We start from the raw sequence: 25,440 nt of genomic DNA, 5'->3' as shown, positions 1-25,440 counted from the left end.
CATTGGTGATATCTCCTGGCTTTGTGTTTAAAACTTTTGGGCTCCTGTGGTGGTGTTTTCTTTCTTCAGAAACGCACCATTTTTAACCATATAGGCCAAGCACTTTTAACCTTTCCTGCAACATAAGAGACCTCAAAGAGCTTGATTTCTGAGTGTAGCAAAAAATAAAGCTATGAGCATAAAGGCCACCTGTGGGACAGGTCAGAGGACCTGTACCCTGTTGTTGATAGCAGCCTGTAGTGCAGAAAGAGGTATAGCAAACGTGTGTAAGCATAGGAAATCCTTCTGCCCTGGCTTGTGGCTGTCGGTGTCTGAGCTGGAGTTGCTGGGACTGTAGTGAAAAGTTCACGATGGCTCTATTCTCAATTTATCTGATCCCTTTCTGAATGCCTGTGGGATTCACTTAGTGTGGCTGTAAGCTTTTTCACAATACTTATTGCTATTTGAAGAAAGTCCTTCCTGACTGAGGGAGGTATTAAGGCACACATTTATTTACTTGAATGCCGCTGTCTTTTTAGGTTGAGATGCCCCCGGTTTTTATGGGAGATAGTGAGTGAGCATAGCTTGACTTTAACATGAGCTCTGTAAAGATCTTAAGGTATCCTTTTCAGAAAGTATTTGAAGTGTAGTGTGCTTCATTTGAGTGTCTTGCTTTGGTTTTCAGCTCTGCTGTTTTATGTGCCTTATGATAAAAAAAAGAGTTGTAATAAGTGAATTCAGGAACAGGTAGGTTATTGAGATGAGCAGACATTCGTTCTCACTAGAAGCAGCGTGTCTTTGCCTCTCTCAGCCCAGGGAACTGACTGCTACTGGCCATGACTTGGCTGTAGGAACGCTAAAAAAAGACTTAATTTGTAGGCTACGATTTCTTTAATGGCAGAAGGGACAGTTGCATCACTTTCTTTAATCTCCTGTCTATTAGAAACCGTTACATTTCATTGGATTAGGCTTTTATTGAGCCAGGTGATGTGTGCTTCACTTGATTGCTTCCCCAAAGATTTCTGGTAATGATTTGAATGAAGGCATGGGGGATGGAGAATCGCTTGCTTTCTGCGATAGCTTATGCCATTAGTCATTCTCCCAGTTTAATAAGAAAATAAAATTCTAAAAAGCAGCTGTATTGGGGCTTTTGCTAGTTAGTAAATTGAGTGTATAGAAAGTATAATTTCAGTTCTTACAGAAGGAGATGTGATATCCTGTAAATTACAGGGCTGTCTGATGGATAAGCAGGTAAATTAAGTGTTTGGTAAAATACTCGGAAAGTAAATATTAGAGTAATTTTGTCCAGGAGGATTGACTCATGTCTGTGTGTTTCAGCGTCTTTGTCCTTTCATGGCATTGGGTAGCATTTCATGTGGTGGTTTTACAGTGACTGCACATTTCGTGTGTGTGTGCTCCCTCCAGTGGTCTTCCCGTAGTGAACAACTTAGAAAAAGTGTCAGTAGCCTTAAACATTGGTGCTTTTGTTTGTTTTCCATTAGTAATACATTTTAAAGTGTTTTTTAAATTGAATTGAACTCTCTAGGAAAGATATTTTATAATCTGAAAAAAAGAAGTGTTTTTTTAGCAGGTGATATTTTTTTGATTTAAAAAAGCAGTATAATAATACGCATTCTGCAATACAGTCAACCCCATCTTATTTAGTATGAAGGGAAAGCTGTGATGTTCCAAGTATTGGACAACCAGGATACTGCAATAATAGACTTTTCTCTTAGGACTCAGCTGGGGTCTGGTGCTGGGCCAGCCCTTAATAAACCTCCTTGGACTCGAACCTACTTTGTGCACACCCACTAGGCTCTGTCTCCATGACATGTTTTGGTGCTCCCAGTTCTTTCCACGGGGTCTATTTAGCTTTGCACAGTTGATGAGCTGGGGCTCCATGCACCAGGAAAAGGCATCTCCCAGTCCCAGGCAGCCAGCTTGGAAACGGGACCGGCTCCATTGAACCGGCAGCGTGCCTGGCCTCAGCGAGTCCAGCGGGCTCGGGCAGCTCTGCTGGCCCCGGGGACAGTTAAACACGGGTCATGTTGTTGTCTTTAGGAATATATACAGATGTTAATAGGTTGGATTGGGGTTTTTATTTATTTATTTTAAATTAACATATCCCATTGGGTATACTGGATCTCTCCTTGGAGAGGGCAGGACAGCTGCAGGCACTGTTCCTGGTCCTAGCTAAGTACACAAGTGAATACAACCTAGGATATTTTAATGTTTTCAGCTTCTCTCCTGCTGTCCTCCCCCATGTGCAGATTTTGGATAGGACTGTCTGCAGAAAAAGATGTTTATGAAATATTTTGACATTGTTTCCTCTTTGCCAGTGTTCAGCTCAGACAGAAAAACACTTAGAATTTGTCTCACAGATTTGTTGTGCGGGTTGGTTTGTTTGTTTGTTTTTAACGTGGGCAGGATGCCAGGCTGATTCAAGCCCTGTGCTGCATGTTTTCTCCGTTTTCTTCACTTCAAGTGACAGTGTTTGGTACCCAGAGAAGAGAGTTATTATGTGTTCTTTCTCCCCCCAGCCTTTGAGCTTTTGGTGGTAGTATGTGACAGCATCCATTGACTGCAATAGTTAATTTTTGTGAAGCAGACAAGGCTTTAGGAGATTAAACTAAAAAAATATGAACCATGGAATTCCAGAAAGGGGTGAAAGTTGGTGGTTAAGAACCAGCTATAATACAGTTACCCAGCATGAAGTGTCAATTAATTACACTTTTAATATGTAGTTAATTCTACCTTTTATAACTAACATTCAGGATGGCAAAGGAATAGACTTGTTTTGTCAATTGTGTGCATGCCAGATGGAGCCTTAATATGTGTCAGCAGATAAATGGGCCATTATTAAGATTAGATGCATAATGATCATTTCAGCCTTGTTTATTTAGGTCATCGACAGCAGTAGAAGATGATCTCTTAGAAGTAAAAATACTTCGGGATCTGAAAGTCTTTGCTTTTCTTAGACTTTTATAAAAATAAACGTAAATGGTTTGCCTAGTTTTAAAGTAGCACAGTAAGTTAACTTCTAGTTTACTTAAGAAAAAAAAAGCCATAAATAATTCTACCAGTGACTTGATTTGTTGTTATTGTTGAGCAGTGAAGCTGATAGCTTTGTAAACAGATGTATGTGTTAGTTTATTAGATGGAGCTAATGAAATTAATGTTTTACCTAGTGTTTCAGTGCAAGGCTCTTAATATTTACTTATTTAGTAGACAATACGATGCTCAGTTATATATGTGTTCTTAAAATAACATCTGCTACAACTGTGGACTCCTTGCACTAGTGAAAGACCTTGATGGTAATGAGTGTCTGTGTTTTATTTCAGGTTGCAATGTAAGATTTTGGAAGTCATAGCGCCAGCCCATCACAATGGAATGGCGAACGGCCACGCCAGCAGCACCGATGGAGACACAATTGTCATCAGCGACAGTGATGAGTCTGAAACACACAGCAGCTCTGCACAAAATGGGTAAATTATACTTTCACAGTATGCAGCATTTGGGCTGGGTGGAAAAGAGACTAAAGCAGCTGTGGCAGGGTCTGACTGAAACAAATTTCTTTCTGTATGGATCGTGAGTATTGAGCCAGCTGAAGGTGACAAGCTGGAGATTCACAGGTGCCAGTTATGCTATGTATAATCCAGAGCTGTGTGTTGTGAGAAATGGAGTCTCCACAAAATAATTGTTGTTAATCTGTTTGGAATGACGGTGTTTTGTTGGGATATGATGGAAGAGCCATATATGCCTATCACTATATCACCAGTCCTCCCTGCTGCAGAACCTGTGCTGTAACTTGGAAAATGCAGTCATGTTCTGCATGTCTACAGTCTGGCACTGTAGCTGATGTAGATGAAACTAGCACGATGTTTTACTTCGTTTCCATCATGGAGCTCAGAGCTGAGGTTACCTTGTAGTAAGAGCGCGTACTCCTACTGGAACTTTCTGAAAAGTCCTTTGAGAATTAGTATGTGTGTTTTGAGAAATATAAAAATGCACAAGGCTTTCTTCGTTGTGCGTGTGTCCATATAAATACATACCATTGTATTTCATGGATTTGATTTTGATTTTTAGTGCAGTGAAACTGTGTGTCTTAAGGAGCTGCCTATAGGCTGGAGTAGCTTAATAACATTGAGTAAGAGAGCTTCTTGGCTATCATTGTGGTGTTTAATTGGGAATATCTCTTTGTAATTGAGCTTATATATACAGCTTATCCTAGCAATATAATGAGAAAAAGTATTTCTGTGCTTCACAGGCACAACGTTGATGAAAGAAGAAGGGTTTTTGAAGTGGGCCTAGATGTTGTATCTAGCAACATACAGGATTTGTGTAAACTGTCATTGGCTTTGAGGTGTCACATAGATGTAGAAGTTATTCTCATTGATTGCTGCATGAGGACTTCCATGTCCTGACATGCCTTGAGTAACTAGGATGGAGCTCCTCACTTGGCTAAGAAAGTAATGTGAGATAAATAACTTTTAAAATTCTCTCTTCTCTCTTGAAGACAGTGTCCAAGTGGTTCATAAAGAGGCCCTGTATCTTTGAGAAAATAAATGCATTTTCTGTGTTCCGCAAGGCATATGGCATTTGAAAGGAGGTTATTCTTGGGATAATGCAGGCATGCACAGAGCTGACTGCGAGATTGATCCCTTTATATTGCTGTCACTTCCATGCAGGTGGAGTTGGTAGCAAGACTGAGTCTTACACTCCCAGTCAGTCCAGCTCATTACTTATTTTGACCATGTAGAGAACAGAGAGAAAATAATTTCTTTCTCTTAGAGAAATTTTCTGAGAATATACAGTTCTTTGAAGCATTTTTCTATGACATACCTAACTAACACGTATGCTACAAGCTTAAATTGCAAACCTCTTACAGCTTTAAAGTGCTTACTGGAAGTTTTAAGTGAATATTTTTATTACAAATGCTAGAGTGTAATAACACTCCAGTTAGTTTTTGGATATGTTCTGGGTATATGCAGACTCAGAAAGGACTATTTGCTATGCCTGTAAAACGCATCTGAAAGTAGAACATTGTCGGTTTTGTACATTGACATCTAAGGTTCTTTACACCCTTTACACCCAACTAGCCTCACTGAATTGACTGACAGCGTTTTGCAGCCCTGATCCTTCAGGGGCTATATGGAGTGTATCGATGTTACTCACCTTGGGACCAGTGTCAAGTTGGTATGTGCAGTACCACAGTTCTGCCTCCGTCTGCACGCAGATCTCCAGGTTTTGAGCCCAGCCTTGGTGCAGGGCTACAGCTCTGTTAAACAATGGTACAGCAGATGCTCAGTGTGCTTGTGAGAGAGGGGGAGGGGAGCACAGCGCAGATTGGTGGGCCATCTGCAAATATTTTTCCTAAAGAATCTGTAAGGCTAGAGAATCCCAACTGAAAATAGATGTCATTAGAGATCCCAACCGTTTTCTGACCCTGCTTCTGTCTGCATGGGGCAGAAATAGCCACGCACTCTGTACAAGTGTTCCTGCTGACCTTTTTCATTGTGCTCCACAGCGAAAGCTGAGGTTGTACAGGGAGAAAGAGGCCAGGATGCTCTAACTCCTGCACTCCCTCAGAAAAACAGGCTGCCTTGTAAGGCCTGGGTTGTGAAGCAAAAAGTAGCAGTCTTCTTGGATCTTAAACTGCTGATGCTGTGTCCTGGGACTCTCTGGTACCATAGGATAGTGGTCACTGTAGAATAGCAGTACTCATACCTTAAACTGCGATATTTAGGAATAAGGTTGAACTCTTCCATTCACTGTAGTACTCAGCAGTGGACTAGAGACTGAGGGACTTGTACCACCAAGTACGTACAGCACTAGCTGCAACTTAATTCGTGGCATTCCTTCTGCTGTGGCTATGGGTAATATGAACCAACAACTACATCAGAAATACTAGAAGAAACATTTGTTCTTGGCTTGCTGGCTGGTTCATGGCAGTAATTTCTGGTGTTTATTCAGATTGAAGTGAAGTATCATCTTTATTTTGGGGAAGGGTTAATTGTTTATGCAAATTTTGAGATGCAAGCAGACATAATAACAAAGTTTTTGGAAATAATGCTAGTGGAACCTTACCATCCAGATTTTTACCACCTTCAACCTAATTTTCTGCCCATATTTGGAGAGGAAATTATGAACAGGGTATTTCAAAAAGGGCAGTCATATCTTGTCATTAAAGCTATACAATGTCTTCAGTAGAACAAATCTTTCCTTATTTTTAATTGTTATCTTTACTCTTTCCTTTATTCCTCTCTTATCTCTCTATCCCCTGAGTCTAAATAATGGTGGTTGGTCTTAGTCCACTTTGTATTGTAAGGAAAGACCAAAGTACTGCATCAAAGGCAGCTTAAAATCTTCATCAATAGCTTCAAAGTCAGGATTTTGTTGCACAGTGGTGGTGTCCTGTCCCTAGAGCAGAATGACCAGCATGATGTTATCAGTCTTCAGGTTGGTGTATTTCCATGTTGAAGTTTTGGTCAGCTTACCAGTATTTTCATGTGCAGTTTTTCTAGCCACAGGATATAGGTAGGTCCAGCAAGACTCAGACCAGGTAATACAGATAGTCATGTCCTGGACAAGGTAACTCAGAAGTACAAGGTCTCGGAAGTTGCTTGGTAAAGCTATGTTAAGACGATGCTGTGTGAATATAATACAGCAGGACTGTAAGCAGTATTTTATATTCGGGACATGTGGTCACCGTGCCACATGTAACTGAAGGGCTGGTGAGATTGTTCTCTCTTATCTCTTCAGAATAACCTCGTTCAAAACCTGCAAGACTCTGCCAAGTGCTAGGCATGTTTATTTGAGTGCAGTAGAGACTCATATAATATGGGTCAGTCAGTTCTGGTTTTCACCTACCCAGTTACCCAATCTTCTGTGTTCTTTTGTCTGAATCTGGTGGTCTGAGAGCTGTCCCATGGAGACCTGCTGTAGGAGACCTCTGCTGCGAAATGGGTCTAACCTTTGCTAACTCTTACGTGCTTTATATAATGCTTTATAAATGAAATATAACAGAAAATAATGTCGTGACTTCTATGCCAAAGTGACGAGATAATCTATATAACTTTATAGCTTTCTACATGTACTGAATGACCTTTGTGCACTAAGCAAAATTTTAAATTTGTATTTATGGAGGAGGATGTCAGGAACATGTTAGCATTTTCAGATAATAATTGGAAACTCAGAAACTAAGTTGAGACAGTTAGTGTGTTTGGAAATTAGTTTGGGACTATTATATATGATCCACTGAAGGTGAAAGAAAGATTTACTCAAACTAAAAAGTAGAGGTTAACGGTGCAGGAGTTAACCATTTGATTATTTGGGCCCTGCTTTCAATTACAGACAGTATCGGAGCTGAAAATCTATTAAAAACATAAATCAGTTAATATACTTTTGGCATAACATTGTCACTTTGAATTTTATTTTGTAGCCGAACATTCTGTTTGGATCCTTTAGCTTATTAGACTAGAGGGCTGGAAACACAGAGGGGTATGGTGAGGGAACAAGTCTGTATTTGGTAGTATCCAGAAATGCCATGTGACAGCCTTCATTACTTCAGCTTTGCTATTCTGAGACTGAAGATGATCATGGAAGAGCGAGTCATGATACAACCAAAGTGTGAAGCCTCTTTTAGCAAAAATGATGAGCAGACACATTGAAATATTTACAGTGGACGTAATGAATTATTTTCTTTATACAGTTTCAGTTTTACTAACGTGACTAGCTGAGTGGGGGGTTTAAGTAGTTTTTCTTAAATTGGAGCTGGTCTGAGTGACTCAACTCAAGGCGTAACTTAGATAGCATCATGCAAGGCAGACAGCGTATATCCTAGTGCTTACCTGTACGTCCAGTAGGCGCGTTGCTGTTTCCAAGTCTAAAACTTTTCTTCATTTGTCCCTTCATTTGTTGTTAACTGTGTTAATAATTTAATCAATCATAAACTACTTTTCTCCAAAAAATTACATATCACGCTATCTGTGGATAAGTGTTGTTTCTATTACACTTCATTTATATGAATTAATGTATTTATTATTAGACATCTTAATGTTGCATTTCTTTAAACTTCTCTTTCACAGAGTTAGTGGGGAAAAATAAGAACAAATTGGAACAGATTTCATATCTGACAACCTTGCAAAGTACAGTTCACTAGATCCTGTGTGTGTTCCTCATAGAGTGTACAGAATATCAAGTGGTTTATTGATTTATTTTGTTTTATCAGACTCCACCTTCAAGCATTTTGTAAATGCCAGAAGGACTGACAGTGATAAGGAAATGCATAGCTGTAAAGTTCTTACTTCATCCACGGCTTCTCCACCTTCCCTTACTGAGGAAGTGGCAGTTGAATTCTTCCAGATAAAGCAATACTAGTTCTGATTACGAATTACTACCTTAGGAGAAGTTAGTTCTGTTGTTTAATAGCAAAATGCAACATTATTTAAAGAAAATGTCAGTAGTTTAACTCTTGATGAAGCCTGTCCATAAATGTACCACACTATTTAAAGTATATTGCCTGTGGTGAAAACCTTCTCTCTGTTTTTTGAAGGAGTGAAGTTTGATTTGATAGCACATCAGACCTGGGTGGTTATTCCTAGGACGAGATGTAAGAGAACAGTTACTGTTATGAAAAATATTTCTTCAGTTTTAACATGAGTAAAAAAATCTCGTTCTCTGTAGCTGATATCTGCACTTGGGGAAGAACACATATAACTCAATCAGCATTTTTTTTTTTTTGAAGTGTAGGTGCATTGTCTTACAATTCCTGGTATTTTCATATATATGTTATTGGTGAGGGTGTTTTTTCTGAAGTGATATTTCAGAAATATATTGTACCTGTTTTTTAATCATTTTGAGATGTCATCTGTAGCTCTATGGGTACTGTTTTTATTATTTTTATTGAACTCTTGTCTTTTGGACTCCTTCCTCATCATTTTTTCTCCTTTTTCCTGCCTTCCTGTTGCCAGCACAGTACTGAGAGTATTAAGGAGATGATTTTCTCAGGGATAGGGATGTATCATTACTTGTCTCCCTCTTTGTTCTTCCTACCCTCCTCATCTCCCATCTCCCTGCTAAGAAAACCAACATCCCCCATCCCTTTTAACACTCCTTGCAGGAACTGGCTTTGATGCAGATCTCAATCTAGTGGCAGAAATGAATAGGTCCTCAGTGGTACCACTGGCAGTTACAGCCTGTATTAAATAAAACTGGGTATTTTCAAGAGGTCTGTTGTGGATGCATATAAATAAATTAAATGTGTACAGTGTAAGATTGATGTTTTGTGATTGTGGTTAACTTTTAATTTTTTTATTTTATTTTTTTTAGGGAGAAGAAAGCCATAACTGATCCTTCCTTATTCAAATACAAAGTTGAACCTATTGAAAAAGACCTGTATGAAACTGTTATTGTTAAAGCATCTCAACTAAGGTAAAAATTAGTATATGAAAGCTAAAATTGTACTTTATAACTATGTGAGTTCTGTAAGTCACTAAGATGTGTTTGATACAAAATTGCATTTAAAAATAATGTTAGAACTATTAATTAAAGACACTGGCACAAAATACTGTTTCACAGGCTTTCTATAGTAAGGGTTCCAAGCTTTACTTGTATTAACGCAGATACCAACTCCTCACATGTCTCTGTGCTCCCACTGGCACGCACACAAGATCTGCTGTTGCTTCTGGTACCTGTGCCTACTGATGGAGTAGATGAAAAAAGTTGGAGAACCCTGTTCTGTAATGCTGATGAACTGTTGGCATTGTGAGCTTGCTCTCGCTGTGTGGTAGCATTGGTTTGAAACGTTGGAGCAGACATTGGCAGTCGGACTGCTTTACTGCTTTCACCTAGAAAGTTGTGAAGAGTTTTTGCTTCTTAAATAATATAATTTTGTCTTGAATGTAGTGAAAATGTTTTGGTGTTTGGTTGGTGGGGTTTTTTGGTGGCTTTTGTTGTTTTTTGGTTCGTTGGTGGGTTTTTTGACTAGATTGTGTATCAGACCTTTATAAACTAATACTTTGGAAAAAACCCCGAAACTTCAGTGGTTTCAAGTCACTTAGTTCCAGCATGGATCGAGACTAGTTTTTTCACTGGCTACTCCTGCGTAGTGGGTTTCCTCCCTCCCAGGAAGCAGTGTGGGTCCTCTGGCATGCCAGGGCACATTCAGAGCACACGCTGTCCTGCAGCGAGGAGAGCCACAGCCTGACCCTGCACTGTGTGAATTCACCCCTCGCGTGTTGGCTTGAGGCTTCTGTGCTCACCTCTCAGTCTGAGAGATGGCAGTGCTGCTTTCCTGCTGTCCTTGATCGCATGCTCATTTTCATCCTCTTCTGAAACAATCAGACTTCAGTTTCATTGGGGATTTTGAAAGCTACTGTGATAGAAATGTTTGGAGGATCTAGCAGGGATGAATGATGGGCTGTAGAGTTTGTATGTGCGTATAAAAGAGGACATACCAGGATCTTCAAAATGAAAATTACAGATGCATATTACTTGGGATTTGTTTTGTTCACAAGGAAATTTTTAATTGAATTGGGGTTGCAAAGGCTGGCTGTTAGTGACAATAGTGAGGGTGTAATTTATAATTAAGAAAATGAGAAAAAGGTCAATCATACGATCTGTTACATGCATTCTTGCACATGTTGTCAGCTGTACTTAAACAACAATTAAAGATATAAGTTCCTAATGCTACCTTTCTTTCCTAATACAGCCGGAGGAAGAATATGTTTTCTCGTGATAGACTTAAACTTTTTCTGAAACAACACTGTGAACCACAGGATGGAGTCATTAAAGCTAAGGTAAATAAGAATATTGATGCTACTCTCTTTTTTTTTGCTCTTCTCTACTAGCTGCTTAGAGCTTCTTTTTTTTAAACTGCATCAAGTTTAGATTTTGTAAGTATAATATACTGAGTTAGCATTTGACTTTTCCAAAATAAAAGGATGAATACTGCAACTTTTTCTGTAAAAACAGGGTTTTGTTAACTTTTGCTCATAATCAAGATGGTAGTTTTTCTGTACACAAAGCAGAATTTAATGGTCTAATTTCATTTTTAGCTACCAGTTTAGAAAAGTCCCCAAAATAAAAATGGAAGCTTTTATGTAGAAAGATGATACTAAAACATGATATATTTTTGCTTAGTCTAACACATGAGTTGTTTTCATTCTTCAAGGTATGCAGCTGGTAGTTCTAAGTAAAATAAAAAATAAACTGTTTCTGTTTTGGTACAATAAGCTAATATTTTTCTGTTGTAATGTTTTTAGCTGGAAAATATTTTATTGTAGATTGAATTCAGTCTCCAGTTCTTCAGTGAAACAGAAGTCCTGAAGAGTTCAGGTGGCTGGAATGGGCTGGGCTGTTGATGAGGCCTTTGATACTGAAGATGTTAGCATATTTTTGTCATCTTATGGGGAGATATATGGTGATATATAGTACAGGTTCAGACTAAAGTTCACGTCTTAGTCTGTGTAGGATAACTCAGAATGTCTGTTTCCTTGTGCTCAGGGAATTGAGCAGTTTTCTCCACACATACCAAGTAGGCATCACTTTGCCTTGCCTTACTTGCTGTGCTGCAGGAGATCCTGGAGTTTTTCACTCCATGAAAATGACAGGACAAGGCAATGAGTGCAAGCTGGAACATAGGAGGTTCAATCTGAACATGAGGAAAAACTTTTTTACTGTAAGGGTGACAGAGCCTTCAGTCCCTCAGAGTCAGCGCTGCTAACAGTGGCTTATACATAAACAGTTAAAGTTAATGTAGAAATTGTTACATCTAAGGGTTACGGAGCACTGGACCAGGCTGCCCAGAGAGGTTGTGAAGTCTCCTTCTCTGGAGACATTAAAAACCTGTCTGGACGCCTTCCTGTGTGACCTGGTCTGGGTGATCCTGCTCTGGCAGGGGGGTTGGACTGGATGAGCTTTCCAGGTCCCTTCGAACTCCTAATATTCTGTGATTCACTGTGTATTGCAGCCTTGACCCTGAAATCTGTCTTATCTTCATCCTGCTTTTAGAATGTAGCATGTTTGTTTATTACATCTTGCATTTTTTGTGTATGTTTAAGAGGAACCCTCATACAGCTGTGTAACTGCTCATTCTGCACAGGAAAGCTCTGAGATGAGAGCATCAGTGAGAGTCTTGCCTCTGAAAGTTGTGGGGAATTACAAAGGCAACTGATTTCTAAATAAGTTTGTAACTTTAAAATCAGTCTCTTTTCAAGAAATGGAAATAGAAGAAAATAGAGCTGAAAAGGATAGACTGCCCCCTTCTTTGGGCCTGTTGGAGATTATGTTGTCCCTGATGTGATGCAGTGTGCTGGGTCCAGTGATCCATTAGTGATGCTTTCTGGTGCCTCAGGAAGATTGCTGTATTCTGTATATGTGTGTATTTGTTGTCTTCTCTCTATTTGTGCTTTGTGGAGTGTCTTCTTGATCTGTTGCTGATCGCCTTGAGTTTCAGCAGTTGTGTGATCGTGCACTATTTGGACTGTCTCCTCATGTGTATCATTGCATAAGGGCAGACTTCCTGAAGTTGCCAGGTTGAGAAAGCTGACTTGAAAAGAAAGTGTGTCAGTTCTGTATGAGAGAAGTCACAAATTTTCTGCTCCTCCAGAAATGTTTTAAGTATGACAGAGAATTATGTGGTCCTTCGCTGAGTTAATTTTCTGTCTTTCTCTGTCAAAAGTAATTCTTGGCACGTTTCAGTAACTTGCTAGGAAGACTGTGTCCACCCGTGTTTGCTAAACAGTATCTAAAGAAATAAAATCTTGCCAGATAGGCCAAACTTATTTTCAGATGTGTGCTGCATTATCCATTTGGTGGCTTAACTTTACAGTTACACTATTTCAGAGCTTTATATCTGATCACAAGATAACTGATTGTGAATCTGTTTACTTTTATTGTCTTTTTTGTGAATTAATGATAATTAATTAGCTTATATTTATGAAAAGGTAAGAATTTCACAATGAATAACTGTTTTCATCTTTCTTACTAAGGCAACTTCAATTGAAAAATATAATCTATCAGAAAAAAATTTCTGCTGCTTCTTTCCTGATGACCCACCCACATTTATCTTCAGTCCTGCAAGCAGACGGCGAGGGAGACCTCCAAAGAGGCCATCTTCTTGTCTTGTAAGTAGTAATGTTTTTAATTCCCCATGAAGACACATCAGCTTAGTCTCCAGGTTCTTCCATTTCCTGTGAACTTTCGGAACAGTTGGAGTGTGAGATTGACGTTGGGCTTTTTTTCTTTGAGGATGAATTGGGATATATTACATAATTGCAATTAAAGTAGACTGTGTTATAGTTAAGCTGGTAAAAGGGGCCTTACTTGATGTGTTACCTTGTTTTTATCTTTCTTGTTTCTGTGATCCCACCAAGAAACTAGCTTTTAGCATGTCGTGAAGGCCCATAGAGTACTTGTCCCTTCTGGGATTGATTAGTAAATAGTTTGCTAAAAAACTTAAATTTGTACTCTTAGATTAAACACAACGAAGCTTAGTGCTCTAAACTACTTTATTTAAAAAGAAAGCTGGAAGAAAAAGTTGAGAAACTCTTGCAGCCTGTTTTTATTCTTGCTTTAGAATCATGTTGAAAAAAATGTGAATATCTGTTGCTGGTCATTTCACTGTAGATACTGTGTTCTTTTTTTTCACTCCCTTTCTGAATTCTCTATCAGGAGGACGAGATTACTGCTAAACAGAATACCCAAGGAAAGAAAAAGAAAGTAGCAAGCGAAAAGACAAGGTTAGAGAACCAAAAAGAAGATACGCAGGCCATGGGTAAGTTGAGGTTTAGTCTTATGACTGGTACAACCAGTTCTTGCAGGTCTGAGAGCAGGCCATAATTAAAGTATTTTTGGGGTTGTGCCTTTCAAAGGCAAAATGTAATAAGAGTGCAGTGCTACAGCACTACCGCAGAGTGCCACTTTCAGTGGTTAGAACAGTTGTTTCCTGATTACTTTCTTTTAATATTTTTTATTTTACTAAACTGGGGAAATGTAGGAAGCTTGCAGTCCAGCGGTGTTGATTTCTCTCAGATAAATAAAGAGCAAAATAAATTTTTGCAGAAGTTTGGATTCTGAAGTCGTGTAAAAGCTGAAGGTATATCAAAACATGAACATCTAACATAAATCAATCTGTTGTATGAGGAAAATCTGTAAATGGAAAAACTACCTCAACATTTAAAAGAACTGCATTGCTTTCAAAACCTGTAATAACCCTTAAGGAAATCTTGAGTCTTTCTGAAATTGTGTGTGCATAGGTATTTAAAGAGCACAAATCACTTACAAGATTTTTCTTTCAGACTGATTGAATTATTTTGGCTTAGGTTTGACCTGTTTTGGGTCTATTTAAACTTGATTTCAGATGAAGTAAGGAGACCCACATACCCTTTGTATGGGTTTAACTCGGTAAACTGGTATGTCTTCTTGAGGAGACAAAGCTCAGACAAGGAGATGTTTCTGGATTGTAAGCATCGATGTCCTTCCTAAGGGAAGGCTTTCATCTGTGGAAAGGAGATTCCTCTTGTTTCCATTATCATAGAATGTTTTAGGATGGCAGGGAAGTCTGGAAATCATCCAGTTCAACATCTGCTTAAGTAACTGCAAAGTTGTCTGAGGCTGCTCAGGGCCTTTTCCTCACAAGAGCTGGAGACACCAGGGTTTACTGGGCTCCATGAAACTTGTGTCCCCACTTCTGTGCACAGCTACCATCTCTGTTTATGTGCTGGGAACGCCAGCACAGAACAAAATAATCGCTGATCAGCATCAAAGCCGCTTCCTTTCTTGTGTGGTGTTAATTGTGGCTTCTAGAATGCTAGATAAAACGCATTCTGGCTTAATTTTATCTTTGTGTTATCCTGTTGCACCCCAAAATACAATGCCCTTGAATCATACAGTTTCACATAATAAAAGAGCAATTACCCTCGAAGTAAGTTGCATGACATGAAGATCCAAATGGATTTTTAATACTTTCTGCAATCTCACTGAAAGGCTGTCACAGTGTGTTGATATTCAGATTTTGTAATTACTGACATCCATAAAGCTGTTATATTACTTTACTAATGATGGGGAAAAGTAGCAAAATGCCAGTACCTTGAAAAATAAACCTTCTCATTATGTAGAAGATTGAGAGATGAGCTTCACTGCTTTTGTTTGCTGCATGAAAGCCATTGCTGCTATGTGTAAAAGCAATCTAGCGCCTTTTCAGAATTTTATAGGAAAATGTCATAAAAGTAATTTTTTTGAGTGCTATCTACTTGGTAATAGAATTAAGGATCTCTTTTCATTTTCTCCACTTGTGGTTCTAATTTTCTTGTTTATTCAATTAAAGCGGTAAGGCCCCTGACCCATTCTTATTTGTTAGTCTGTGTGTGGGTTGACAGACGTCTGTCCACAGAAAGTGGAAATTTGTATCCTGCTGTTCTTCTGCAGACAAGTACAGTAACCTTTATTACCATTTAAAGTTCAGCCTAAACTGTGTAACTGAAGTAAAATTTTCAGGAAAAAACACTGAAAATACTAAGTAGGTTTCAAATGTATTGACTTTTCAGTAATTCAGTAATAATTAAATATTTAAAGATCACTTATTTAAGGGTTTTTACTATCACAAATATTTCATGGTTATATGCCGCACCTAGTTGTGACATGCTTTTATTAAGCAATCATTACTAAATAAATTGCTTTAATTAAATGCAGTTGGAATCAGTTCTCATCTTTATTCATCACTTTATAGAAAACAGTGAACAAGTAATAAACTTCTGTATACTCATAAAAACGTAGAAATTTGACTTCATTGCAGTGATGACTACCTTGTAAAACATATAATGCTTAGGCTTAAAATTCTGATTCTTTCAAGAACTTTTAAGTGATTGTATTTCTGGTTGGCATAGAAACAATTCAGTCTTCATAACAATATATTTTTCATATGGTAATTATGAAGAGATCAGTCTATGTAGCACAGTTAAATAAAATTAACATTTTATACAGGAAGAAATAACTTTGGTTTGGGTTTTTTCTTTATAGCTTTTGAAAAAGCTAAGTTGAAACAAGAGAAGGCAAATGCTATAGAAGCTAAGAAAAAGGAGAAGGAAGACAAGGAAAAAAAGAGGGAAGAATTAAAGAAGATTGTGGAAGAAGAAAGGATGAAGAAGAAAGAAGCGAAAGAGAGACTCAAAATAGAGAAGGAAAAGGTGATGTATTTGCAGTATATATGTTTCATACAGGAACAGTGTATCAGCTTTCTAAGTTAACTTGTTTCTTAGTTGCTATCAGCTTAAGGTAATTTTCCATTAGGGGTTTTCAGTTCATAGAAATACACTTTAGAACAACAGGCAGTTGTAAGATACAACCGTGGATTTGTGTTTCTGGATAACATTCTGTGTATTATAATTTTAGGTCACTTTAGTGAACTTTAGTTCACAAAAAGTTCACTTTGAACTTGTGAAGTAACGTGGTGGGGTTGGGTTTGGGTTTTTTTTGCCAGTAACGCATGACAGTATTTGATTTGATGGTTGTCTTCTGCTTAAGCATACAAGACACTGCACTGCATCAGATTAACAGCATGTTAAGTAATTGTGGGTTTTCTTGTGGGGTTCTTCTTTGGCTGGAAATTGCTAAATAACTTTTTGTCACTTTGGAATAAATAATTTCTTCATATTCACTGTATTTTACCACAGCCACATCCTCTGTCTATTTTGATTGTATATTTTTGTGCGAACTTTCATAAATACTCTTACTTTTAAATAATTTTTCCTCAGCCACTTCCATTTAAAAAAAAAACCAAACCAAAACAACAACAAAAACCCCCAACAAAAGAAAAAGACCCTCAACAAAACCCCATGTCTAATCCTACAAAGTATCACCACAGTTTACTTGTGGACATTTTTTACAATATCTTCTTATACAAAATAAAAATGGTTTGATTATTTCATTCTAATTAATTATGTTTTAGTTTTATTTTTCAGTGTGATTGAAATAGGAACTGGTGCAATTCTAGAAAATATATTTTATATACAATTGTGACTCTCTTGCAGGAAAGAGAGAAGCTGCGTGAAGAAAAAAGAAAGTATGTGGCATACCTGAAACAGTGGAGTAAGCCTAGAGAAGATATGGAATGTGATGATCTTAAGGTATGATTGAATTTGGAATAGCTCAAGCTTGTACTTTACAGCATCCCCGAGCTAGATTCCCTAATTCAGAGGCAGATCTAGGTCTGATCTGAATGCTAGGGGTTGTGAATCATCTGCAGTCACGTAATATTTTCCTGTGGTGATGCTAATAGGATCATCTGCATTTTCACCTTCCAGAAAACCTTTTAAGTTGTTCTCAGCCTTAATGTGGACCAGATGTATTTTTGAAGAGCTTATCTTACTGAGTGGAGGGTATTGAGTATGCCTGACTTTTCTGTTAAATATACAACATAAGCTTACCTGGAATAAACTGAGTTACTTTAAAGATCTGAGTAATGAGGAAACCAAATTTTTGACTGCAGAAGGTAGAAAGGACATTAACTTGTTACTCCCTTTGGCATTCTTTTGGTTTTAACTCTAGCTGTATCCTTGCTTAACGAGCATCTTCCTGAATGATCCTGGAAACCTATAGAAAGTAACAAGTGTTTACATCCCAAACAACTTTATATTCTAAACAAGAATGCAGTGTGTCTGTACATAACAGAATATTGTCTAGTGTTATACATTTAGGCACACCTCACTATGATTAATTTTGGCAGGGGATAGCAAAAGGGGGCAAAATTATCAGAGACACAAGAAGGGGGGTTAATTTGAGATACACAGGGAAACGTGACAGAAGTGCAAAGAGCACAAGTGAGCATAGAGGAGAGTGTTAAATGAATTGAAGTGATAGCACTAGTTGGAAGGAACGTCAGAATTGAATATAATTGCAAGGAGAGCTGTACAGGCTGTTGAAGATGAGTGAAATCTCTTAGCTGTGTATAGAAAGGAGGGAAGAAGCTGAAGAAAGGGAAAAGAATTGTCAAAATGAGAGGAAGCTGTGCAAAATAGTGCTGCTGTGTTTCAACTGGAAAAGAAAAAGTAGTGGGAAAGTAGTATGATCACTGCAGTGAAAATTGACAAAATATGGATAAAGATGAGTTTACATGAGGAAGCAAGAAGAAAGATCCACCCATAGTGTGCTTTTCAAAAAGAGATGTATGAAATACCTTACTGAGTTCTTCTGAAACCATAGTATTTGGCATTCTTTGTTTGTGAACTACCACTGTTGTGGAAAGGAGCTGTCCTTCTGGAAATTGGCTCACTGTCTGCTGAGAAGCATTAAGCAAAAACAAATCTCGAGTTACATCAGGATATTAGTTTGAAAGTCAAATTCAGTGTTAGGCAATGGCATCTGTGATACAGAGATGGTGTCCTTGTTAAGTGGTCTTATTACAAGGCTTCTTCAGCGATCATAACTGTCCTACCAACGCAAACACCCAACCACCAGAACACTCACTCATTAGACATGATCTTGCATATCCTAGTAATAGATGAACCTGGTTTTATGTGTATGTGTTGGGCTTTTGTTTGCTTGTCTTTGCAAGCAATAATGAGTAACTTTTTAAGAATGTTAATTTTTGCTTCTGCTCTGTTCCCGCAAACTTAAATTCAAAACTCTTGTGAAATAATACAGGTTTAAAGGAAAAATCTTGACAGCCAGTGTTCTTAACTTGTAGTGGATTTAAGTTCCTTTAAAACAATCATTCCACTTCATGGACATAAATAAACTTTTATCTCAAAAGATTGACATCCACCTTGTATCCTCTTTGGTCTTTAAAGTTTGTACTGCCACAGATGTTACCATGATAATTGATCATGTGTCTTGCAGAACTGTTTTTCAGTAAAATGTAAAGAAACCCAACAGATACACTTCTTACAATTGTAGACTGACTGGTTTGAATCACCTGTGTACTCTGCAGAAACCAAATACAATGTTAAGTTGTCCCATTTTGATTGCAGGAACTTCCTGTTCCAATGCCGGTGAAGACAAGACTTCCTCCTGAGATCTTTGGTGATGCTCTGATGGTTTTGGAGTTTTTATATGCTTTTGGGGAACTTTTTGATCTTCAAGATGAATTTCCTGAAGGAGTGACTTTAGGCAAGTTGTCATTTATGTGGCCAGGTGCCTCAATTTTGTGGTGTCCCTTTTACCAGACATTTCAAGTGCTCCCAGTTGCCAGTGCTACAAAACTTTATGTGCAGCTTTAATATATCAGTGCTTACATGTGCAAACCAATCCAGTTTTCCCTTCACAGTCAACTTCTGCAGTGTTTGTAAAATCAAAACTAATTTCAACGTAGAAGCTGTTAATCTACTTATTAATGTCTACTTTTACTTCACTCTTGCAGTTTATATATAAAGAAAATAATGTTTTATCAGCACTCTGACAGCATCAACTTACGAATGTTTGCACTAAATTATGGGAAAGTAACTTGATTATCATACCTGAAGGAAAAAAGCAGTGTTTTAATTCTTCAGTACATAATTGTTTTCCAACTTTGCGGCAAAAGTGACACTTCTTAAACTTTATTCACAGAAGTTTTAGAGGAAGCTCTTGTAGGAAATGACACTGAAGGCCCACTATGTGAATTGCTGTTTTTCTTCCTGACTGCCATCTTTCAGGCAATGGCCGAAGAAGAAGAGGAAGTGGCCAAAGATCAAATAGCTGATGCTGAGACCAAAGGTCAGATCCTTAATTTTACTGCTGAAAAACTGAAATTCCACTGGATTTAACTTTAAGCTGCATGATTTATGGCATTCCTTTGTTTAATCTTGTCTTATTATTCATGGACATAGTATGTAAATGGACTTGTTTTTTCTATTTTATCTGACATTAGGCCTTTAAACTGGGCATGGAGGGTGGGATCTGGGGGAACAGAGAAAAAGCAAGCTCATTTTTAATATGATTGTACCCAGCAATGCATAATAAGCTTTTAACAGCGCTGCTTGTGTTGCGGAAAACTTGTCTTCACCTTGCTCCTCTTCCTTCAGCACTGTTAGATGTTTCTCCTGAGGATCACGAAAAAAAGGCATTTTCCTAAATAAAAACAAAACAAAACAAAACGTTTCCCTACATCTTCTCAAAGGTCTTTATCTGTAGCTATTAAAAAAAAATCTGAACTACATTAAAAACTACAACTCCTCAGCACAACTGTACTCAGGAATTTCAGTAGTCATTGTTCTTCAAGACTTAGAAATATGCATCCACAACTGCTAGATACTACTGTGTCCCTCTTTTTCCAGTCACTAACAGTCACTCTGCCTTCTTCACTCCAAGGCTGAAGTTGCCTGCATTTTCAGAGGCATTTGTTATATGCTAACCACTGATCAGAAGGAGTGCAGGCTTTGTTCCAAATTTATGTGATCAGGGCCGTTACATATGTGTCCTCATCCTTAGCAGATTGTTTCTGTTCTGTGTTCAGACAGCTCAGCGTTTCGGTCCCTGGTTCATGAATTGCTCTAAGCCTCATTCTGCAGAGCACTCTACCTGTAAGATCTTACAGATGCTACACAGAGCACTTTGCAATGGGTTTGTCAGTAACAAAATATTCTCTGTTTCCCTTTTGCACAGTTTTGGTTTTTAATGCTCTTGCAAGGTGCTTCTCCCATATTTTTTTTCGGCTGAGCTATTTATGAGGCCTTGCTGTGGATCAGGGAACTGATCTTACTACTTTGTCAGTGCTCACCAAGTATCTAGTGATGATCCCAACCATGTGTTGGTGTATCTGAGGAGGTAGAAAGTGTCAGAAAGAAGTGTCAGACTGGGAGCCTTGAAAATACTTTAAGATGTTATTGTTGCGTGTACCTTCTGTGGTTTGAATCTGAGGTCTAAGACTTCTCCCTAAGGCTTCTGCAGTGCTTGGCAGAAAGGTAAGGCAACCGTTGCCATGCTGCTGTTGTCCACTATGTCCCCTGTTTATGGGCTGCCAAATTTGCTGACGAGTTAAAGGAGAAGCTTTGACCGTTCTGCTAGTCTTTACTTCATTAGAGGTAGATAGGGACAGAAGACCTGTTTTAAGTCAAGTGAAACCCATGGTTCCCCCATGCACGAGGTACAAGAAGGTTCCTTTAATTCCACCCTTGAAGACTATGCATATTCTTATGCTTAAGATACATGCCCAATCTATAAAATGTCTTTATATAAAACATAGGGACTATCTTCAGCAATAGAGGCTGCTGTTGTTAATTGAATGAAGTTATAGATTTGATACACTGATAACATATTTAGACTCTATTTTAATTACTGTTGAATTTAGCACTTAAACTGTATCTTTTAACTACTAAGAGCATTGCTTGGACAATGTAAGCAAGGATTCCATTATCAGGTAATCATAGAATAGTTGATTAGATATTTTGTTATTCATAGGAGTGATCAGAAAAAATGGGATGTAACTTTCATATTTTCACTTGACTACATGGGGCTGGTAACTGTAAAAAATCTCCTGTTTCACTTCAGTTTAGCGGAGCTGTGGACAGGACACTTTATCTGTTATCTTTTACTTGCCTTGGAATTTTCATTTCTTGTCACTCTTGTTTAGACATCTCCTTTCCTGTGAAAGCATTACATGTTCTTGGCTTTTTAATTCTGACTAACCGAACTAGTAGTAGTCAGCACGTTTGCTCACTTAAATTCTGTACAGGCAGTGTTTCTGCAAGAGAAAACACCATGAATTGTGGGGGTTTGTGTTTCCCAAACCCTCTTAAACAGATACAGTGAGAGGGGAGGTGCAGAGGTTAATTTTGCAATGTCTGAGTGACAGTTTTCAAGCAACATCGGTCATCATACAAGACTCTGTTGTGGATTTGCTTTTTCTGTTGTCTTAGTTTGGATTTGTGTCTCTTTATTGATTTGATGACCTTGTAACTGCTTAATGGTTTGAACTTGAATAAAGTGAAATTGTTGAAACAGTTTATGATGCTGAAAAAATTCTGCCAACCCTCTGGAGAAATGCCTGTAGTGCTAAGGAAACTTTTGTCTGAGAACCAGGAATTTAGCTGTTTCTCCCTTTCACTGCCCTGCTTTCCTGGTCAGTTTGCTAATGTGTGATGCTCCTTAAGTGCAACTGCTTGTTTTGGTGAAATACAGTTTCTTTGTAATGCCTTAGTAATTGTATTTGTGCAAAACAGCAAGGCTATGTCTAAGTTACAGATTAAAAGTATACAGTGAATGGTGACCATCAGTATCAAAATCTCAAGTTTGGATGATCTTTCCTAAAAATGATGACAGGAATTAATAGAGGGAATGAAATACAGGTGTTCTTGTGTTGTTACTTGGTTTTGCTTTCAAGTGTGTTTTTTGAATTTGGTTTTGCTGCCTTTTATGTTGGCGTTGTGCATGTTTTGTGCATTGTGGTTGCTTTAACGGCTTATGTATATAGGGAGAACAGCATATAGCAGTGTTGTGTGTCCTTAGCTTTTAGTCGGGTTTTTAGTTGAATTTAAAGATACGTAAACTTTAATTTGGATGTTGAATTGAGTTTTGAATACGTTGATGCTTTTGTAAATATCGGCCCTCTTTTTGCTTTCTCTGCATCTTTTCAAAAATGGCTTGCTTTCCCCCCCTCCACAGTACACATCTTAATTTGCACTAGAATAAAGTCTTTATTTCCTTAAAGATTTAACAGAGGCTTTGGATGAAGATACAGACCCCACAAAATCTGCACTCTCTGCAGTTGCAACTTTGGCAGCTGCATGGCCCCAGTTACATCAGGGTATGTGTGGGTTTCACTTCTTGTTTTGTTACTCTTATTTTGCTCGGTATTTTAAAGCACAATTTTAACATTTCTGTACATTTGAATGTCTATATAAAATAACTGTTTATTCTTCTCAACTGTAGGCTGCAATTTGAAAAACTTGGATCTTGATAGCTGCACTCTTTCTGAGATTCTCAGACTTCACATTCTAGCGTCAGGTGCTGATGTGACATCAGCCAACGCGAAATACCGTTACCAGAAACGAGGAGGCTTTGATGCTACTGATGATGCCTGCATGGAGCTGAGATTAAGCAATCCCAGCCTCCTGAAGAAACTTTCAAGTACCTCAGTGTATGATTTGCTGCCAGGTAATAAAGGACAATAAATATTAGAGACTATTAGGTTGCTCATAAAGTGATTGGTTTTGTAACTGCTTCAGATCGATAATGGTCAAAACTTAAAGTATCATAGAATAGTTTAGATTGGAAAGGACCTGTGGAGGTCACTCCGACCAAGACCCACTCCCTGTGCTTTGGCCCCCACAAGCAGGTCCCACCAGATCAGAGGTTGCGGAGCTGGGCAGTCTCGTTACTTCTGAGTAGCATTTTTAAATCCCACAAAATCAATCCTAGTCTTACTTGCAGAAGGGGATCTCTTTGGAGAAGTGTCTGAGTGTTTGATCACCCTCTGCTTTTTATTGCTGTTCTGGCTTCAGTCTTTTGTTTGCTATTTGGAAATGGAGGAAAAAATACTTACCTACTGTTCCTTTATCTGCATTTTTGAAGATAATATTGTATTTTAGTTCTTTTGGTGCTAAAAGTTAATAAAAATAAAGGCTTGCATCTCTGAGCAAAGCAGATATTTCAGGAAATACCTCTTTGCAATTGCAGTTGGTGCACTACAAACGTTTGTTCACTTTTTCTCGAGTGAGAACCAAGCTTCAGTCTGGAGTGTGTAAGAGTAAGGCTTATTTATCAGTTGTATAATGAAATACAAATGTTGGTCTGCATTTTATTAGGAGAAAAGATGAAGATCCTTCATGCCCTCTGCGGGAAACTTCTGACCCTCGTCTCCACTCGAGATTTCATCGAGGACTCTGTTGATGTGTTACGACAGGCAAAACAGGAGTTCAGAGAATTAAAGGCAGAACAGCATCGCAAAGAACGAGAGGCGGCAGCAGCAAGGTAAAATTAGGATATGGAAAGCTAAATTTTGTTACTACAAATAAGACTCACTCCTTGATTGCAAAAGGCATCTGAGAAGCAACAGAAGTGCTTGTGTTTTTTGCTGGCTTCTTGAGAACCCTAGAGAGGAGTTAAACTTTGCTGTGCTAAGCATAGTGCTTTCCCATGTTACTGTTATTTTTAGATTATACTGTAGTATAAAAGAAACAAGATGGGGCCAATTCAGACACTAGATTAATTGCAACTGGTTTTCTGTGTTCTTCTTACAATTAGGATGCGTAAGAGGAAAGAAGAAAGGTTAAGAGAACAAGAGCTAAAAATGAAAGAGAAACAAGAAAAGCTGAAGGAAGAAGAGCAAAGAAATCCTGCTGTGGAAGTATCTGTGGGGTATGATATATAGCATTACTATGATACATATGATACAGCACTTTTCAGTTATGTGGCCAGACCTTACCTGTGTAGTGTTCATTGACTTGATCATACAAAAAGATACATTTTAATTTAAATACATAGCCCTTAATGTTGATTTTATTTTTCTTCGTAGTGTTCTAGAATTGCTTTATGAAACTGATTTTATTTTTATAATCAACTTTTATTATACTCATAATTCTGTGGAAAGCTTGACAGTTTTATTTACTGACAAGTGAAACTTGTCTTCATAATATAGATATCTTTATAATAGACCGTTCTAGTTTGTTTTCTAATTCTAGGAATTGGTCCGATCTGAGCTAGATGATACTGACCTCACTTAAGTTTGAATAAAATTTAATACATTCTTAAAGAAATGCTGGGCTATCCCAGATTTCCATAAAACCAAGTGGTTTTTTATTCCATTAATAAAACTGTATGGTTTCAGGTGGTAAGATTCATGCATATGCAGCCGTATATGATTCCAGAAAATAAAGCAAAGTGTATATACAACACTAGATCTTTACCTGCTTGAGGAAGGGAGTTAGTTAAATAGATCTGCTTGCAAAAGGTGAGCATGAGCCCAAGGCAGATTTGTACTATATTTTTGAAACTATAATTGAGAAAATATAATCAAATAAATGTTATCCTCTAACGGTTGCATGTAGTTCTGTAGGTTTTTAATTATATTTGCTAGATGAGGGGAAACGTGCAATAAGCATTTTATAAAACAGTATACATTTTGATGAGGAAATATGGAAAAAATAATTCAAGTCAGTAGAACTGCACTAAGATGTCTCCAAAAGGGATCTGACTATAATAGTGGTCTTGAAATGAAAGGGTGAATACCAAAGAGCAGGCTTTAGTCTTTAATATGGAACTTTACAGTTCAGTGAGGTCTTTTACTATATTAATTACTTCTGAGAGGAAAATACTGTTTATGTTGAAGATGCCATATTGTATATATTTTTTTTTTCATTCCATTTAGCTTTTAAAACATGGTTGGTCAGTTAATCACTTTTTGTTTATTTTATCGTGTCAGGGAGGAGGAGCGGGAAGAGCTTGATACTAGTACAGAGAGTAAAGAAGTTGAACGCAAAGAACAGGACATGGACACAGTGACAGACGATGAAGAGGAGCTGGGACCAAACAAAAAACGAGGAAGAG

The 25,440-nt window shown here is 38.0% G+C and overlaps 1 protein-coding gene across 1 annotated transcript in view; it reads left to right on the top strand.

Annotated features, from left to right (window-relative positions):
- BAZ1A (bromodomain adjacent to zinc finger domain, 1A) overlaps window positions 1–25,440 on the top strand; it is a gene marked incomplete at its 5' end in the record, with an annotated part of 57,720 nt that overhangs the window by 9,964 nt on the left and 22,316 nt on the right. Inside the window, 14 exons of the mRNA XM_010193975.1 lie at window positions 3,321–3,464; window positions 9,310–9,411; window positions 10,691–10,778; window positions 12,972–13,106; window positions 13,654–13,756; window positions 16,000–16,166; window positions 17,010–17,105; window positions 18,948–19,086; window positions 19,525–19,671; window positions 22,604–22,699; window positions 22,825–23,049; window positions 23,700–23,865; window positions 24,139–24,252; window positions 25,316–25,440. Coding sequence (XP_010192277.1) covers window positions 3,321–3,464; window positions 9,310–9,411; window positions 10,691–10,778; window positions 12,972–13,106; window positions 13,654–13,756; window positions 16,000–16,166; window positions 17,010–17,105; window positions 18,948–19,086; window positions 19,525–19,671; window positions 22,604–22,699; window positions 22,825–23,049; window positions 23,700–23,865; window positions 24,139–24,252; window positions 25,316–25,440 — 1,847 coding nt within the window. The remainder of the gene's footprint in view (window positions 1–3,320; window positions 3,465–9,309; window positions 9,412–10,690; window positions 10,779–12,971; window positions 13,107–13,653; window positions 13,757–15,999; window positions 16,167–17,009; window positions 17,106–18,947; window positions 19,087–19,524; window positions 19,672–22,603; window positions 22,700–22,824; window positions 23,050–23,699; window positions 23,866–24,138; window positions 24,253–25,315) is intronic.

The sequence above is a fragment of the Mesitornis unicolor genome, unplaced genomic scaffold, assembly GCF_000695765.1.
Source record: "Mesitornis unicolor isolate BGI_N332 unplaced genomic scaffold, ASM69576v1 scaffold20151, whole genome shotgun sequence".
NCBI lineage: Eukaryota > Metazoa > Chordata > Aves > Mesitornithiformes > Mesitornithidae > Mesitornis > Mesitornis unicolor.
The sequence above is the reverse complement of the archived record's forward strand: the minus strand, read 5'-3'. Positions and strand labels throughout refer to the sequence as shown.